This window comes from Canis lupus, chromosome 14, assembly GCF_011100685.1.
Source record: "Canis lupus familiaris isolate Mischka breed German Shepherd chromosome 14, alternate assembly UU_Cfam_GSD_1.0, whole genome shotgun sequence".
Classification (NCBI taxonomy): domain Eukaryota; kingdom Metazoa; phylum Chordata; class Mammalia; order Carnivora; family Canidae; genus Canis; species Canis lupus.
The window spans coordinates 30,065,739-30,085,628 of NC_049235.1; the positions used below are offsets into that span (position 1 = coordinate 30,065,739).

The 19,890-nt window shown below is 33.9% G+C and overlaps 1 protein-coding gene across 4 annotated transcripts in view; it reads right to left on the reverse strand.

Moving 5' to 3' along the window:
• AGMO (alkylglycerol monooxygenase) overlaps positions 1–19,890 on the reverse strand; it is a 344,572-nt gene that overhangs the window by 153,575 nt on the left and 171,107 nt on the right. For all 4 annotated transcript variants that reach the window (XM_038556987.1, XM_038556984.1, XM_038556986.1 and 1 more), the window contains 2 exons: positions 19,216–19,332; positions 7,435–7,517 (listed from right to left, as the gene is read on the reverse strand). In XM_038556987.1, the coding sequence (XP_038412915.1) occupies positions 7,435–7,517; positions 19,216–19,332 (200 nt within the window). The remainder of the gene's footprint in view (positions 1–7,434; positions 7,518–19,215; positions 19,333–19,890) is intronic.

The following is a 19,890-nucleotide window of genomic DNA, read 5'->3' on the forward strand; positions in this document are numbered from 1 at the left end:
TACCCTTTTAAGGTAGTCATAGCCTTTTTCTCTTTTTAAAATTTACATGTTTACCACATTAGCATAAATTATTTAAAATTATTGTACATATATATTTTTGCTTTTTATAAATGGCATTATATTGGTTCTTTTAAAAGATTTTATTTATTTATTCATAAGAGATCCAGGAAGAGAGGTAGAGACATAGGCAGAGGGAGAAGAAGACTCCCTGGAGGGGAGCCTGATGCGGGACTAGATCCCAGGACCCCAGGATCAAGAACAGAGCCAAAGGCAGACACTCAATCACTGAACCACCCAGGTGCTCCTAAATGTCATTATATTGTACACACTCTTTTGTACCTAGCATCTTTCACTTAGTGTTGTTAATGAGATACACCTATGATGTTGCACATAGCAGCAATTCATTCTTTTCACTCTTATAGAGCGTTCCATTGTGTTAATATGTCAATATCCATGCATCCATTCACCTCGTAAAGGACATTTGGATTGTCGACAGCATTTGTTTATTATGAAAAATACTATCTGAACATTCTTTTACATGCTTGGACTGCCAGTTAATATAGTATATATGTTCAAATTTAGTAAAATGTTCAGTTTTTCAATAGATATCATGATACAAATTCTTCCTTCAGTGTGTGAGCATTTCATCAATAGAGATTGTCAACACTTTTAGCCATTTAGGATAAAAGGTATTTACTACTTACAAAATTTGCAAAAAGCATTTCCTATTTCAAGGTTTCATTTTTTACTGTCTTAATGAGAGTTAATTATAGAAGAATTTACTTTCTTAATGTTATTATAGTCTGATTAATCAATTTACCTTTATGATTAGGGATTTTTTGTGCCATTTAATATTTTTACCTACATCAAGGTTATAGAGATATGTTACTATGCTATTTGCTGGATCTATATTAGTTTTCCATTCATTTTTAAATCTGTAAGTCCCTGACCCCAGAATTAACTTTTTATGGTGTGAGATATTTATCAAGTTTATTTTTCTTATTCCTATGTGGAAATCCAGTGTTTCCAAGACCATTTATTGAAAAGACAGCCTTTTTCCACAGCTCTGCAGGGACACTTTTGTCACAAATCAAGTATATATATATATTCGTAGATCTGTTTCTAGGTTCTCTGTTCTAATCTTTGTGCCAATAAAACATGTCTAATTACTGTAGCTTTATAATAAATCTTGACAGCAAGTAGAGCAACTACTGCCATTTTTTTAACCTCGAGACAGTGTTGGCTATTGTAGGTCCTTTGTATTTCCATTTACATAGATCTTAGAAAGACCCTGACAAATTTGAGGAAAAAACCTTTTACAATTTCAATTCCAAATGTATTAAATATGTAAATATTTTGGTGATAATTTATAATCTGTATAATGCCAAGCATTCCAATCTATGACTATAGTTATCTCTCCATTTATTTAGTTCCTTATTTTTCATATTTCAATACTTTGATAGTGTTTTACATAGATCTTTTACTCATTTAAGTTTTTATTATTTTTTAAGATTTTATTTATTTATTTGAAAGAAGAGTGAGACCACAGTGGGGAGGAGAAGAGGGAGAGGGAGAGGGAAAAGCAGCCCTGATGTGGGAAGCCCGATGCAGGACTGGATCCCAGGACTTAGGATCATGACCTGAGCTGAAGGCAGACACTTAACCAACTGAGCTACCCAGGCACCCCTTAAGTTTTTAATTCCAGTTAGTTAACGTATAGTGATATATTAGTTTCATGGGTACAATATAGTGATTTGACAATTCCATACATACCCCACTGTCCATTACAAGGAAGCTCCTTAATTTCCATCACCTATTTCACCATCCCCGCATTCACCCCTCCCTTCTGGTAACCATCTGTTGGTTCTCTATAGGTAAGAATCTTTCTTGTTTTTTTCTCTCTTTCTCTCTCTTGTTTTCCCTTTGCTCATTTATTTTGTTTCTTCCACATATGAGTGAAATCATATGGTATTTGTCTTTGACTTATTTCACTTAGCATTATATTCTTTAGCTCCATCCATGTTATTGCAAATGGCAAGATTTCATTCTTTTTTATGGTGGAATAATATTCGAATATATATATATATCACTCTTCCATATATCCATTAATCAATCAATGGACACGTCTTGGGCTGCTTCCATATCTTAGCTGTTGTAAATAATGCTGCTGTAAACAAAAGGGTGCATGTATCCCTCTGAATTAGTGTTTTTGTATTCTTTGGTTAAATACCTAGAAGTGCGATTACTGTTTTCCATAGTGGCAGCACCAGTTTGTATGCCCATCAACAGCACAGGAAGGTTCCTTTTTCTTCGTATCCTCACCAACGCCTGTTGTTTCTTGTGTTGTTGGTTTTAGCCATTCCGATAGGGATGACGTGATATCTCATTGTAGTTCTGATTTGCATTTCCCAGATAATAGGTGATGATAACCATATTTTCATGTGTCTGTTGGCCATCTGAATGTCTTCTTTGGAAAAATATCTGTTCATGTCTTCTGCCCATTTTTTAATTGGATTATTTGGTTTTTGGGTGTTGAACTGTATAAGTTCTTTATGTATTCTGGATACTAACCTTTTATTGGCTATGTTATTTGCAGATATAGCCTCCCATTCAATGAGCTGACTTTCAGTTTTGTTGATTATTTCCTTTTTGATAAGCTTTTTATTTTGATCAAGTCCTAACAGTTTAATTTTGCTATTATTTCCCTTGTTTCAAGGGACCTAACTAGAAAAAAGTTGCTATGGCCAATGTCAGAGAAGTTACTGCCTATGTTCTCTTCCAGAATTTTTATGATTTCAGGTCTCACATTTAGGTTTTTAATCCATTTTGAATTCGTTTTTGGTGTATGGTGTAAGCAAAGCAGTCCAGTTTCATTTTTTGGATATGGCTGACCAGTTTTTCCAAAACCATCTATTGAAGAGACAGACAATTTTTAGTCCCCATTGGATATTTTTTCATGCTTTGTTGAAGATTAATTGACTATATAATTGTGGACGTATTTCGGGTTTTCTATTCTGTTCTACTGATCTATGTGTCTATTTTTGTGCCAGTACCATATTATTTTTATCACTAAAACTTTGTAATATAACTTGAAGTCCAGATTGTGATGCCCCGAGCTTTGCTTTTCAAGATTGCTTTGGCTATTTGAGGTTTTTTGTGGCTCCATACAAATTTTAGGAATTTTAGTTCCAGTTTTATATATCTCTTACATATATAAATGTTGGTATTTTGACAGTGGTTGCAGTGAATGTGTAGATTGCTTTGGGTAGACATTTTAACAGTATTTGTTTTTTCCAATCCATGAGTATAGAATATGTTTCGATTTCTTTGTATCATCTTTAATTTCTTTTATCAGTGTTTTACAGTTTTCAGAGTACAGGTATTTCACCTCTTTTGGTTAGATTTATTCCTAGGTACTTTATTATTTTTGATCCAATTTTAAATGGAAATGTTTTCTTAATTTCTCTTTCTCCTGTTTCATTATTAGTGTATAGAAACACAACAGATTTCTGTATACTGATTTTATATCTTGCGAGTTTACTGAATTTCTTTGAGTACTAGAAGGTTTTTTTGGTGGGTCTAGGGTTTTCGGTGTGGAATATTACATCATCTGCAAATAGTGAAGGTTTTATTTCTTGCTTACCAATTTGGATGTCTTTTATTAATTTTTCTCTTTTATTTCTTTTTGATGTCACATTCGTATGGCTAGGACTTCCAGTACTAGATTGAATAAAAGTGCTGAGAGTGGAAATCCTTGTTTCTGACTTTACATGAAAAGCTTTCAGTTTTGCCCCATTGAGGATTACATTAACTGTGGGTGTCTTGCGTATGGTCTTAATGATGTGGAAGTGTGTTCCCTCTGTTCCTACATTGAAGGTTTTTATCTTGAATAGATGTACTTTGTCAAGTACTTTTTTTTTGCATTTATTGAAGTGATCATGTAGTTCTTATCCTTTCTTTCTTTCTTTTACTTATATGATATGTCATTTTGATCAATTTGTGAATATTGAGCTGCCCTGGCAACCCAGGAATAAACCCCACATCATCTTGGTGAGCAATCTTTTTAATATATTATTGGATTTAGTTTTCAGTAGTTTGTTGAGGATTTTTGAATCTATGTTCACCAGAGATCTTGGACTGTACTTCTTTTTTTGGGGTGAGGTCTTTATCTGGTTTTGGCATCAGGGTAATGCTGGCCTCATAGCAAAAGTTGGGAAGTTGTCCTTCCTCTTCTATCTTCTGGAATAGTTTGAGAATAGATATTAACTCTTCCTTAATGGAAGGATTGTCAGAAACCATTTATTTAGTCCTGGAATTCTGTTTGGTGGGAGTTTTTTGATTATTGATTCAATTTCTTTTCTGATTATCAGTCTGTTAAATTTTTTTTTTTTTTTTAGTTCTTGTTTCAGTTTTGGTAGGTTATATGTTTGTAGGAATTTATCAATTTCTTTGAGGTTGGCCATTTTTTGGCATATAGTTTTTCATAATATTCTTTTGTAATAATACTTCTGCTGTGTTGGTTGTTATTTTTCCTCTCTTATTTGTAATTTTATTTACTTGAATCCTTTCTCTTTTTTTCTTGATAAGCATGGCTACAGTTTTATCAATTTTATTGATTTTTCCAAGAACTAGCTCCTGGTTTCATTGATCTGTTCTATTGTTTTTTAAGTTTCTAGATCATTTATTTCAGCTCTCATCTTTATTATTTCCTTTCTTCTGGTAGGTTTAGGTTTTATCTATTGTTACTTTTCTAGCTCCTTTAGGTGCAAGGTTAAATCAGTTAGTTGAGATTTTTCTTGTTTCTTGAGGTAAGTCTGTATTGCTACAAATTACCCTCTTAGGATTGCTTTTGCTGCATCTCAAAGGCTTTGAACTATTGTGTTTTCATTTTCATTTCTTTCCATGAAATTTTGATTTCTTCTTTTATTTCCTGGTTTATCTATTCATTGTTTAGTAGCATGCTATTCAACCTCCCTGTATTTGTGTTCTTCCCAGATTTTTTTTTCTTGTGGTTGACTTTTAGTTTCATAGCACTGTGGTCAAAAAAGGTGTGACTTCAATCTTTTTCAATTTACTGTGGCTTGTTTGGTGGCCTAATATGTGACTTATCCTGGAGAATGCTCCATGTGCACTCAAAAAGAATGGGTATTCTATTGTTTTAGGATGGCATGTTCTGAATATATCTGTTAAATCCATCTGGTTCAGTGTGTTATTCAAATGTGTGTTCCTGTTTCAGTTGATTTTCAGTTTAGATGATCTATTGATATAAGTGGGATATTAAATTTCCCTACTATAATTGTATTATTATCAATTAGTTCCTTTATTAGCTGTTCTATGTATTTGGCTGCTCCCATGTTGCGTGCATAAATATTTTCAATTATTATATCTTGTTGGATTGTCCCCTTTGTTATTATATTGTGCCCTTCTTTGTCTCTTGTTAAAGTTTTCATTTAAAATCTATTTTCTCTGATATGAGTATTGCTACTCAGGCTTTTCTTTGAAAAAAGATTTGCATGCTAAATGTATCTCCATTTCCTCACTTCAATCTGCAGGTGTTTTTAAGTCTGAAATGAGTCTCTTTTAAACAGCATATAGATGTGTCTCTCTTTTTTTTCTAATCTATTTTGTTACCCTATGTCTTTTGATTGGACTCTTTAGTCCATTTACATTTAAGTAATTACTTATAGATATGTATTTTTTTTGCCATTTTATTACCTGTTTTGTGGTTATTTCTGAAGCTTTTCTCCAATCCTTTCTTGTCTTATCTGTTTAATGGCTTGCTGGTTTTCTTTAGTGATATATTTGGATTCCTTTCTTTTTATTCCTTGCATATTTAGTAGTAATTTTTTTTATTTATGGTTACCATTTGGCTTGTATATAATACCTTTTGCAAATAGAAATCTATATTAAGTTGATTGTCATTTAAGTTTGAACCCATTCTTTCTTTACTCCTCTCTTCACCATGTTTTAAGTATATGGTGTTATACTTTACATCCTTCTTTTTTTGGTATGAGTTCCTTGACTGATATTCTACAAAAATATTCATTTTTACCACTCCTGTGTTTCCCACCTTCATACTGTCACTGTTGGTCTTTCCTTTCCACTCAAAGAGTCACCTTGACTATTTCTTGCAGGGCTGGTTTAGTGGACATGAACTCCTTTAGGTTTTGTTTTTCTGGGGAACTCTATTTCTCCTTTTATTCCGAATGGTAGCCGTGCTGGATAGATTATTCTCAACTGCAGATTTTTCCCATTGAGCCCTTTGAATCATGCCACTTCCTTCTGGCTTGAAAATCTTCTGCTGAAAAATCTGCTGATAGCCTTGTGGAGTTTTCCTTGTATGTAACTTATTTTTTTCTTGTTGCTTTAAAATTTTTCTTTATCACTATGTTTTGCCATTTTAATCATATGTCTCAGTGTGGATCTTTTGTTGATTTTTTGGAAGTTCTCTGTGTCTCCTGTATCTGGATATCTGTTTCCTTTCCCAGATTAGAGAAGTTTGCTGCCTCCTTTTCTTTCTCTTCTTCTGGGACCCCTATAATGCTAATGTTATTGCTTTTCATGGGAAAACTGAGTTCCCTAAGTCTAATCTCTTTTTGCATAATTCTTTTTTCTCTCTTTTGTAGCTTGATTACTTTCTATTACTTTTTCTTTTAGGTCACTAACTTGGTCCTCTGCTTCTTCCAGCCTGCTGTTCACTGCATCAAGCATGTTCCTAATCTCATTTATTGCACTCATCATCTCTGATGTTTTAAAAATCTCTGTCTCAAATTGTGTAGATGAATGCAGTTTCTGGCTAGGGTAGTTATTAATACAAATTTCTTTAAATATGCTGTGGGGGGCAGCACGGGTGGCTCAGCCGTTTAGCCCGCCTTCAGACCAGGGCGTGATCCTGGAGATCCGGGATTAAGATCCACATCGGGCTCCCTGCATGGAGCCTGCTTCTCCCTCTGCCTGTGTCTCTGCCTCTCTCTCTCTCTCTCTCATGAATAAATAAATAAAATCTTTAAAATAATAAATAAATAAATAAATAAATAGCAAGCTATGTGAAGGAAAGGACATACTCTTTAAGTACACAGCACACATTCTGGCATATATTGAAGTGTTCAGTGGCAAAGGAAAGTACTCAAATATGTTCCATATTTTGTTAAGTACTTAGATTTATGGTCTATGTTTTGCCAAATTACTCATTACATTTATAGGTTTTCATTAATAATATTAAAAACCTAGATTGCATTCAATATGCTTAGATTTAAAATCCACTCTTGATTATAAAAATCAGATAAACTGCTATTCTGTTTAATGTAAAATATTGTGAAATTATAGGTTCAACTTTATTTTTAATAAGAAATGATGATGAATATCAAAGTTTCACATATATTTTTTAAAACAACATTATAAAACTACAAAAAATGAAAGAATTTCACTTCTTGCCTTTGATCTAGAAGAAATCCAATGGAAGTCAATGTTAGGATAATGAAGCAAACCCTCAAAAGGAGGGTGGCCTGTGATAGTGCCTGTCAAGGAAACACAGAGACAAGCAAATTCTTTAGGAGAGTTACCAAAAGGAACATCAGAATTTAAAACTGTCAAGAAAACCCACCTCAAGTTTTATTTATATTATAAATATTTATAATATTTATATTTATTATATACATTTATATATTTATAAATATATTTATATTTTATTTATATTACACCATTTGTCACTGACAGTTTTCAAAAAGGTTGAAAACACAGAGAACATTTTGGGTTTCCTAATGGCATTTGATTATAAGAGCTGGACAATTAGAGAATGAATTGGACACTTAAATTGCTTAAAGTGTTCTTTCTAAAAATTCTCCTCTATGTTTTGATTTATAATTTTTTGAAACACCTATGTTCCCATATATGGAGAAATCACATACATTTTTATGAATAAATAAATATCACATTGCAATAGCTATTTTTAATATCATCAATTTAATACACAAAATATTTAAAGGAGGATGTGTTTATGAGTGCAAACACATAAATGGAACATATTGTACAAATATATACTCATATATTTGGTGAAATCTATAGGTTCATATGTACATGTCAAAGGCTATCTTTTGAAATATTGTAACAAAACAACATGTTTCATTATAATTATAAAATTATGCATTTTGCTTACATATCAAAATTTAATAATAATGTTTATTGAGCATCTACTATTTTATAGCTTTCATGTTATGTGTTTCATATACTTTTATTCTTTTTATACTCCCTACAACCTTCCACATAAGGTTGTTTCACATATGAAAAAAATCTGTTTCACATATGAAAAAAAATAAAACGGGATCATTATATCTGTTTCACATACGAAAAAAAAAATAAAATGGGAATCAAAGGATTAAGTAAGTTATCCATCATCACACAGAAATAAATGATGCTTCTGAAATTCAAAATCACCTTCCTGGGCAGCCGGAGTGGCTCAGCCGTCCACCGCTGCCTTCAGCCCAGTGATCCTGGAGACCCGGGATCAAGTCCGACGTCAGGTTCCCTGCAATGGAGCCTGCTTATCCCTCTGCCTGTGTCTCTGCCTCTCTCTCTGTCTCTGTGTCTCTCATGAATAAATAAATAAAATCTTTAAAAAACAAACAAACAAACAAACAAAATCACCTTCCTGACCTCAAAATGTGACAATGGTGGATAAATATGAGCAACAAACTTAAAGAGGACAAGGACAGAGATCTAAATTGAGGTTAACATAACTACTGTTTAGAGTCAGATGAATAGTGCTTTAGTTTAAAAATGGATCAGTGAAAGCAAAAAGTTGGATACACATCCCCTGAAGGATTCCCCTACAGAGAGACTGTAATGTTTTGGTCACTATTTTAGCCACTTTGTTTTATCACACTAATGCTGTTTATGTTTCACCCTAATGAGAATACCAGAAGTGCAATACAACAAAGTGGTTAAAATAGTGATCAAAACATTATGCAAACACTATCTCTCTGCTTTTTAATGAAATAACAAGGTAATTTCAACTCACTGTTAACTAATATATACACCTACCAAAATTGTATCTGTCCAAAGTTATAAGCAATAAGCAAAAGCTATCAATTGCAGCTGTTGTCCACATCCAATATCCCAGCTCCACACCTCCTTGTAAATCAACCCTGACCTCATGGCCAACTTACAACACCTCCCTATTCACTATCATATGCCCAGATGGCACCCAGAATTGATAGGGATTTAAAACAAAGCAATAGTTTAGTAGATGAGTACAGAAAAGTAATAAAAATATGAACAAAAAGTATCGTAATATTTAGGGATATGGGGACAGAGCTAGGTATCAGATATAAGAGGGCATGCTCAGTGGACGCTACAATGTTTTAGTGAAACACTATTTGGGTATGCAGAATTCAGCAGCGGCTGCTTTGGGATAGTGCAGCAAAAGTACCAGAAAAATATTTTCTTGGTGGTGGAAGCAACTGGGTGTGCTTGAGCAGATTAATGGTTGCTTAAGGGAAACATTTTGTCTTTAAAGAAAATTACTGTTTTCATTATTTTTGCTTCATTTTGATTCCTTAGGAGAAAATTCACATGAAAGAAAGAAACCATTTGTGCCCAAAAACTATAGCATGATTTTAAATGCTCTGTAAGAATATGGGATTGGAATTATGAATTTAATCTATAAACCATGTAATCATAGGCAAATTATTTGGCATTCCTAGGGCTCTTTTATGTGTTTGGTACAACTGAAATAAAATATGGATTTGGCAGCAACTATAATAAAGTACTGAAAAGAGTGCTTGGCACAAAGCTAACTAATGGTTATGATAAGAATATCATTGTTGTTATTTTTAGGCTATCCTGCTTTTTCAAATGGTACTTGGGTTAACCTTAATGAATTACTATAAAATAAAGAAGCAAAAATCAAAGGTCCATTAACTCTTTCCAATATCATTGGAAATTCAGAGGTATGTGCTAGGCACACGGTACATAAGAATTTAAAAGAGTGGGTAAGAAAGACAAAATCCCTGCCCTACAAATCATACTACTTTAATGCCTGATAATATGTCCATAGGCCAGCAACACTAGAGCAAAAAGGGAGAAAAAGCATAAAATAGGATGTATAGGCTTTGACCATTATAAACACTTTGACTCCTGTGTTTTAAACAATCTGTGAAATGACTTAAAGCTTATTAGTTTTTTATAACAAATAAAATTTTATTTTTCCTTGGGTTGAGTCCCATTTCATACCATACACTGCTGATAAATCTTTCATATAAAATAGTGCTGTCCTAAACTGCTAAAGTGGAATTATTCTTAATTAGCCTTTGAATGCATTTTAAGTCTTTGTCACCAAAACAACAACAACAACAACAACAAAACTAAACCACCGTGAGGAAGGCCATAACCGTGAAAAGCTTTATCAAGCAAGGAATTATTTTTCCTTTTGAAAAATGATCTCTCCGGATGCCCGAGTGGCTCAGCAGTTGAGCGTCTGCCTCTGGCTCAGGGCGTGATCCCGGAGTTCCAGGATCGAGTCCCACATCGGGCTCCCTTCATGGAGCCTGCTTCTCTCTCTGCCTCTTTCTGTGTCTCTCATGAATAAATAAATAAAATATTTTTAAAAAAAGAAAATAAAATAAAAACGATCTCTCAAATCAGCAGTTCATTTTCCCTTATTTCCATAGAAGTTTCCCAATGCAAGATTCACTGTCCAAATCTGTATGCCTGAAGAACTCTACCTCTGTTCAACTTCCATTTAAGTAGATGGGGAAAAAAAAAACAACTCAGAAAGCATCTTTAACTACATAGGAACTCTAGAATTACATGTTTGCTTCAAAGTGCTTAAACAATCAATGAGTTTGTGGGATTCCTTCCTTTGCTTATAGTATAAAGAAGAAAGCCTTTTTCTTCTCAGATGGGGATATTACCTCTTCACTATTCCATGGGAGAACTTTGCTGATCAATATAACTACTTTTCCTATTTCCCTACCTGACATATCTCACAAAGGGAAATATCAGCTCCATACACTATGTTGTAAAATAATAGTATGCTTCTATATAAACAATTTCTTTTTTAAAAACTCTAGATATTGGGTGCCTGGGTGGTGCAGTAGGTTAAGAGCTTGACTTTTGGTTTCAGCTCTGGTTGTGATCTCAGAACTATGAGATCGAGCCTCACATTGGGCTCCATACTCAGCACAGAGTCTGCTTAAGACTCTCTTTCCTTCTCCTTCTGTCCCTCTCCCTGCTTGCACTCTCTCCCTCTCCCTCTCCTTCTCTCTCTCTCTCAAGTAAATAAATCTTAAGAAAAAACCTTGTGTATTGTCAAAATGTTTTGATAATATTTTCTATGATTTTTTCAAAGGACTTAGAAATGAAAATGTCTAGATACTGATATTATAACAAAGTAGTAAAATTTTAGGATTTTCTCTAACAGGTGTCTGAGAAGAACTACCGAAGTCTTATTTTGAAGTCAAATTGCTTATCTTCCCAAGCATCTTTAAAAGGAGGTCAAAATCATCTAATACTTAAATCCTGGTGATTTCTGATATGAAGGCAGTGGATTGGGTTTGCTGGCACACCTTCTAGGAGGCTGTGTCATTCCCCCCTGTGACTGTGGGCTCCACCTTCCCATTGCCTTGAGCTGCTGGATTTGTCACACTGAAACTTGAGGTTTGAAGATACTTAGTATTGCAACAGACACAAGAATAGAACCCCCAGGGTTACTATAATACAATATATAATTTGTAATTTTTGCATATGAATCTCAAAAATCTATCTTGAAATAAGACCATGCTTTTTTTTAAAAAAAACTGTCAATATTGACTATACTCTTTCTTTTCTAAGTTATCAGAACCCGCTAGGTGGTTACTATTGAAGCCTATACAAAAAAAGAATGTGATTAGAATGAACATTTTCTAGAATTCCAAACAAATAAACGAGAAGCAAAGAAACTAAATATATCAAAGGAGAAAATATATTGGCTAAAAAAGATAGTGAATATATTGTTCAGAAACACTGAACTGATAGGTAATTACTACATTTTTACATAAAAAGTAAGGAATAAAAGCAAAACATTGCATTTTAAAAACTTTATTTGAATACCTAAAGAGCAGTTATGTTACAGTTGTACTTTAAGCTATGATTCCACTCCATTAAAAAATGAATGTGTTCCTGACAAGATAGAAAAACAACAGCCAGTTTACCCCTCACTTGAAAAAATATTTATCTGAAAAAAAAAATGTTTTCAAGACACTGAGCATAAGGCAACAAAGGTCAGTGATTCCCAGAAAATGAAATATAAATGACATAACTCCTATTATTGTCCCAGTTTACTACTTTGGGAGAGTTTCCAGGCCACAGAACAGAGGGAACACGGGAATTTGGGGACTTTCTGAATTGAAGAAGTAGAGCTGGGATTCAGCATTTTGAGGACAGAGTGCCAATAAAGAAAGAGCTGCACAGAGAGAACTCTAGAAATCTGCAGAAAGTGTCCATCAAGTCCAGTATTTCAGGTCATGCACATGAGAAAGCCATCAGAGGCCAGAGAAGGATTACAGCTTGCAACGTGAGAGCTTGCGAAGTGCTGGCTCTAGCGGATGTTCTCACCAGACAGACTGGGTAACTTCATGGTTCACCGGGCATTGGGTAGAGAACACAGAAGAGTCTTGCCTCAATATTGGGTAATAATTAATCCAAAAGGCAACAACCTCAGAACGCAAGGTCCTACCGAGGTTGCTGGGAGATATCCATTTTGACACAGTATCTTTCTTGGAAGTTCAGTAAAACTATTTTGGCTGTCAATGAAGACATTCTAAATTATCAGTATTCACTTCAAGATCTCATTGAAATCTGTACACCAACTTTTGCTATACTTGTGATAGAAAACTCTTACCTTTTTTTCATTTAAGAAACAACTGAGAATATAAGCTATATATCTTTGTTATTTATCAAAATACAAAAGAAAAAAAGAAGTGTTAAAAGATAGACTGAGAAAGACTTTCTTTTCATGAGGATTACTTTTAATGAAAAAAGACAACTCCTCAGAACTGTGAATTTTAACTTTGAGTTTCCAAAGCTGAGTGAAAATGTCTAATTTTTACATATTTTTCATAAATCAAAATGTGATATTACTTCAAATTATAAACAGTTTTATAGTTGATTGTGTTTAATATGATTAAAGGAGCTGCCTGATAGGGATCAAAGTTTGGGACAAAAAAAAAAAGTTTGGGACAATACTAATAATATGACATGTTTAATTTCACAGTTAATATTTCATTATTTGTATAAATGATATATTTTTAAAAGATTTTATTTATTTATTCAAGACAGACAGAGAGAGAGAGAGAGAGAGAGAGAGAGAAGCAGAGACACAGGCAGAGGGAGAAGCAGACTCCATGCAGGGAGCCTGATGTGGGACTCGATCCCGGGTCTCCAGGATCACGCCCTGGGACCAAGGCGGTGCCAAACCGCTGGGCCATCGGGGCTGCCCTATAAATGATATTTTTTAATGTGCAGTATCCCACTTAATCATAGTGTACAAAAATTATATTTTTCAGGGAGCCTGGGTAGCACAGACGATTAAGCATCTGTCTTCAGCTCAGGTCATGATCCCCGGGGTCTGGAATTAAGTCCCGAGTCAGGTTCCTTGCTCAGCGGGGAATTTACTTCTCCCTCTCCCTCTGCCTCTTCCCTCATTTTGTGTCTTTTCTCTCAAATAAATAAATAAAATATTTTTTAACAATTATATTTTTGGGGGATCCCTGGGTGGCTCAGAGGTTTAGTGCTGCCTTTGGCCCAGAGTGTGATCCTGGAGACCTGAGATCGAGTCCCACGTCGGGCTCCCTGCATGGAGCCTGCCTCTCCCTCTGCCTGTGTCTCTGCCTCTCTCTCTCTCTCTCTCTCTCTGTCTCTGTGTCTCTCATGAATAAATCATAAAATAAAATCTTTAAAAAAATCCCCAAACAATTCTATTTTTCATTAGAACTCATGATAATCACTTTTCTGAGCGCCTGAAGCACATGCTTCTTAGAAGGTAGCTTTTAAAAATATCCTTTAGCAGACACTTAATACATTTATTTCAGGCTTTCAGTTATAACTGATGCTTATTTTAGCTCACATGTTTGTTTGTTTGTTTTTCACATTACTTTAGATATCACCTAAAAACTTTAAGAAATTAAATTAGATCTCAATGGGCTGCACTGGAGTTAAAAAAAAATAAAAAAAACAAAGCAAAACAAAACAACAACAACAAAAAGTAGACCCTGGATATTGACTTGAGAGATTTTGTGTAAGACATAAACTAGATCTAATTTGCATAAGCTACGCTGTATTATGAGAGTACAATTAAATATAGTGATTTTTTTTCAAAGAGTCTGTTAAAATATGTCCACATGAAAACCTTAGTTACAAAATTGCAGTGCCCATAATATTTTATAGAATTCAATATACAGGGGAATTCAAAACTATAAAAGTATGTTCCCAAATTTATATTGGATATTCTCAGATGCCTCATTAACTTGAAATATATCATCAAATAATCTGTGTTAAAAAAACTACCTGTGGAAACTTTCTTACACATTCTAAGACTCTGTGAAAGATTCAAACTCTTTTGAGTGTGTCTATTATTTAAAAGAATAGCATTGCCTTTACAGTTTTACTTTGGAAACACGCTAGTGTGTCCATATTTTCATTTCAAACGTGTATTCATGATATCACCCCATGAACTGGACTCTGGCAGCTAAGGAATTGATTCCCCAAGCATTACCAAACCAAAATCAACATAGAAGTCTGTGGGTCATATCACTAAACCAAACACTATATATTTAAATGTATGCATTTCAAGTCTCAGTAAGAAAGGAATGTGCCTTTTACACTTTTGTGGTGGCCATCAAATTGCTTTTTTGACTCTCAAAGTTATTTATACAGAACATGCACACCTAAAACAAGTAAGTATTTATCTACTCTGGTATATGCATAAACAGAAAAGGCTGTGGGACCACAGCAGGATCCCCAATTACAAGTCAGCCACAACTTTTCTATGTGATTATTGGCTACAGTGAATCTGGAAAAAAAATATTGCTGTTGGATGTTAATGTCTTCATATGCTTTTAAACATTGCTGAGCCTAAAAAGGTACTACAGAATGTTACAAATAAGCAACTTTTTTTCCTCGTTGCGCAGCATGTTTTTAGCAAAGAAAAACATGTGTGGGAAACAAGCAAATACACCTTTCAAAATTAATTTGTGTCAGGAACGAAGCTGTCTCCAACTCTAATTTCAGCCTGAAAAGGATTTCAACACTTGGCATTTCTCTTTGTCAATATATCTATACGAGTTTCTGTTTTTTATTGAGGTAGAAAAATCTTATGAAGACTTGTTATCAGTTGCAACTTTTAATATACACTGTATCTAGCTACATTTTTGCCCAGGAAGTACTTTCACATGCCTAGACCATCAAATATCTTGGTAAACTTAATGTGAAGGGTTTCTATTTCAAAATCAAAATGGATAAATTTCTAATTTTGTTTCTATGAGTGGGTATAATTTATTTTGGGTTTTACTTAGTACAACTAAAAATTCAATAATGCAAACTGTACTCAACATTGATTAGTTTATAGAGAGTTAGATATTTAGATGTAGATGATCTAGCTTTTCTTCTGGTCTCATTCAACTATGGGAGCTCTATTCACACATGCATATTCTGGTCATTATTTAGGTGAAAAAAAATAAGATAACAAAGTAACTTAACGAAGTAATCAGTGATGGGTTACTTATGTCATACCTGAGTATTAGTCTATTATGGTAGTTTGATGTCTACACATGCATTGCTAAGAGTGATTTGGTTCATGCTGCTTTTAAGAAAACTTTACTACTAAAATAAATTCTTGGGTTCATATTTTGTCTCATTTTGAAGCTAAAGACAACTGAACCCAGCACAACATGGAATTGATTTTATTACTTGCGGTGCATATATGAAAGAGCAAACAATGAGCCAGCATGTTTCCTACCACTCTGTTCTCAAGAATTTCTGGTCACATTGCATCCTATTTCTTACTTTCATTTCACAAAATGAAAACTAGAATTTAATTCATTGTTTTCTGTTATACTCAAAAAAGTTAATTCAATATTTTACTATAGTTTTTGTACAAATATTGTCTTTGGACAGAGAGCACATATGAACTTGCCTATTGTTCAAAAATTGGGGTTACTACTTGTAACAATGCTAGCTTATTAGTTTTAAATGTAAAACCTATAAATACATATGACTAATACCAATCGGTAAGATCTTTAAATAAGGTTAAAAGTTAAAATGGGATTTCCTTAGTATATTATCCAGTGCTGTTTATAGTAACTTTCTGTAAACCTATTTTATTTAGTAGGACATACTGTGCCACACACTATTGACTGCCCAACCAGGAAATATCCCCCACTTCTTCTGTACTATTACTATGCTGATTTTGTCAAGGTATAAGCAAGGAATGTGCTCAGGAGGAAAGTGAACTCTTTATCCCCAGGGTATAAATTATGTCTGGTATATTTCATTCATGGTTAATTCATGAGCTGGTGTTAGTTATTGGTTCAGTGTGGACATGTGAATTACTCCTGAATAATGAGACATGAAAGGACATTTGCTGGGAAATATTCTGGGGCTTTTTTTCCTTCCTTTTTTTAAAGATTTTATTTATTTATTCATGAGACAGAGAGAGAGAGAGAAAGAGAGAGAGAAAGACAGAGACAGAGATACAGGCAGAGGGAGAAGCAGGCTCCCTGCAGGGAGCCTAATGTGGGACTGGATCCTAGGACTCCAAGATCACGCCCTGGGCCGAAGGCAGGAGCTCAACTGCTGAGCCACTCAGGGATCCCCAAGATTTAATTTTCCCTCCTTCTTAAATAAATGAAATTTATAAGATGCTATAGAAGAAGAGAACTTGCTGATTTTGGTCACAGTCTGTGAGCACTGAAATTGCTGTGATTATCTTATGATGATGAAAGCCAAAGGAATTATAGAAAAGCCTTTTTGGAAGCTCTACATGTTTGAATTGATGAACTAACCAATCCCAGAAACACCAGCCCCTGAATTTCCAGTTATATTTAAGACATATTTAATTGGATATTCTGTTTCATAGGGCAGAAGATATCTAATAGACACTCATGTAATAGATAATTTAAGTAAAGGTATCCTACAGGGAAGTTTATATGTTACTATGCATTTTATAAGTATTTAAAGAGTATTTTTTGAAAACAAGTTTAAGCATATATTTATTAGTGAGAAGGATTTATAAGTATCTAATATTTGTTATTTTTGTCTATTCACATCTATTTCATTTTTTCTGTGTACCATCACTTAATTTTCTTTCAAGCTATTCTTTTCCTCTTCTCTGACCGTGAGGATCCTGTGGAACTGACCCTCTTCCCCCATTCATAGGATGAATGACATTGATTGGTTCAGTGATATCCAGAACATCAGACTCCACCTTGGAGCCATCACTTCTGGGAATCTTGGTTTAGCAGTATTTAAAGCTAGAACTGCTGGTAGACATCTTGCCACCATGAAGGAGGAGAGTTTGTAGGAAAACCTGCACTGAGAAAAGCATAGTTGCAGAAAAGAATGAGAAAGTTCCTGATAACATCATTTGACTCTTTGGGTCAACACTGCATCAAGAAGAAATAGCCCCAAACTCTTCAGTCATGTGAGCTAATAAATTTACCCTGGATTGAATATCTCTCACATATAACCAGTGAGTCCTACCTAACACATTCAGTAATCTATTTCAAGTAGGCTTCCTTCTTAAATTCATTAAATAGGATGTATGGAATAATTGTAATTGTTCTAGTGGAATTACCATATTAGGATTATTAAAATGGTATGAAATTATTAAAAATGATCCGATAGGGTTTATATATTAAATTATCAAAAGTAACTATATAGTAGCCACATTTTTTTCTGCATATATTATTTATGAATGTCTATTAGCATGGAGTTTTCATGGACTGATATCTGTAAATAGCACAAACCTAGTCTTTGAATAAAGTTAATTTGTTTTGGTTGAATTCACTATCCACTAATCCCATTTGTATTCATTTATTTTTTTTTAATTCTGCCATCTTTTTTTTTTTGTATTTTTCCACATTATTCTTTATGCCTGAAGATAATTTGTCATGTTTTACTTACCTCATTATCTTTTAGCACTGTATAATGGGTCATTTAAAAAAAATGGATGACTCTATTAATTCACTGAGACTCTTAATTTGCCTTTAAACTGCTATTTAGGGATCCCTGGGTGGCGCAGCGGTTTGGCGCCTGCCTTTGGCCCAGGGCGGGATCCTGGAGACCCGGGATCGAATCCCATGTCAGGCTCCCGGTGCATGGAGCCTGCTTCTCCCTCTGCCTGTGTCTCTGCCTCTCTCTCTCTCTCTCTGTGTGACTATCATAAATAAATAAAAATTAAACTGCTATTTAAATCATCGACTTTCTCAGGTCTGTTATCAAATTTTTGTGTTCTACAAGTTTAATGTGATTATTTTTAAATATGCCCTATGATTTTTGATGGTCTTGTTTCTTAAGTTTTCATAATTTTCACATCTTCTCAATTTCATTTTCGGCTTCTTCAAACATATTAAATTTACTAAATTTATGTTTTACTTTAATTTTAAACATCTGTTGTTTTTGAGAGTTCAATTCTGTTTTGTCATTTTTGCTAATGCTTCATCGTGATGGCCTGCTTTCTCTCGGGTGTTTCTGTGCTGTTTAGCTCTGAGTTCATAATCATTGACATAATCTGTGGGAATACTCTGACACTCAAGTTTGAGGAGATTGCTCCAAGCATGTTTTGAACATGGTTCTATTAGACACACGAGACTTAATCTGAGAATACTTTAAACCATATTCTTGGTTTAGGTTTATAAATCCATGGTTAGTATTAGTCCAAGACCTATACCGGAGTGAAGGCTGGTTTGTGGTTAAAAATTCTCAGGTAAGACTTTTATTGTTTCTCCAATGCCAAATCAATATCATTAGCATACCATCTGATAGATATTATACATAGGAACACTTTAGATATAATTAATTAACTTATACTTAATAGTCTAGGAGAATTAATTTATCTGTTTAAAAGGGAGATTTTCCAACATTAAAGTGGACGTTACAGAAAAAAATAGAGCACAGCTATAATAGAAGAGCAGATAATTTTCTCACAAAATTTCCTAGATACTTAAAATGGACACCACTTACAGCTTTATCTGCAAAGGTCTCTTCATAAAATGCTAGCATCAAAGCAAACTGCACAACTGCATATATCTTTAAGAGATGGGACACAGATGATGAGAAGGGAACTTCTTTCCCCGTGACCTAGGAAGAAAGAAAAAAGGTGTTCCTTTAATTGTTTCTTGGCTTATTCCTCTCATTGAAATTCACACTAAGTGAAAAGGAGATGCACAAAAAGAAAAGAAAAACTTTGCTATTTCTTTTATTTCCCCCCAAATGACTCCAATGCTATCTTTTTGGTTTGGATAGAAAAACAAAAGTACAGAAACTCGTTTTTCATTTCAGAAGCATTATGATTTTGATTTAGTCTGCTTTATAATAAACCAGTGTAAGAATTGAGTCATCAATATGTACTGATGATAAACAACCAAAATGAATATAAAAAGATGAAATACAAAATATGAATACAGAAATATGTCCATGATTACACATGAAAGTAAAGAAAAAGAAAAAAAATGGGAAGTGATTCTAGTAATGGAGATAATCATGCCTTAAAGGGAAATATTGCTTTATTGGAAACAACTTTCTTAAGCTATAGAGTTTCTCAGAAATACTACAATTCTACTTTTGTAATGCAAATTTAGGCACAACTATGTAGAATATTCACTTTGGATTATCTATTGAAAAATAGAAGGAATAAAA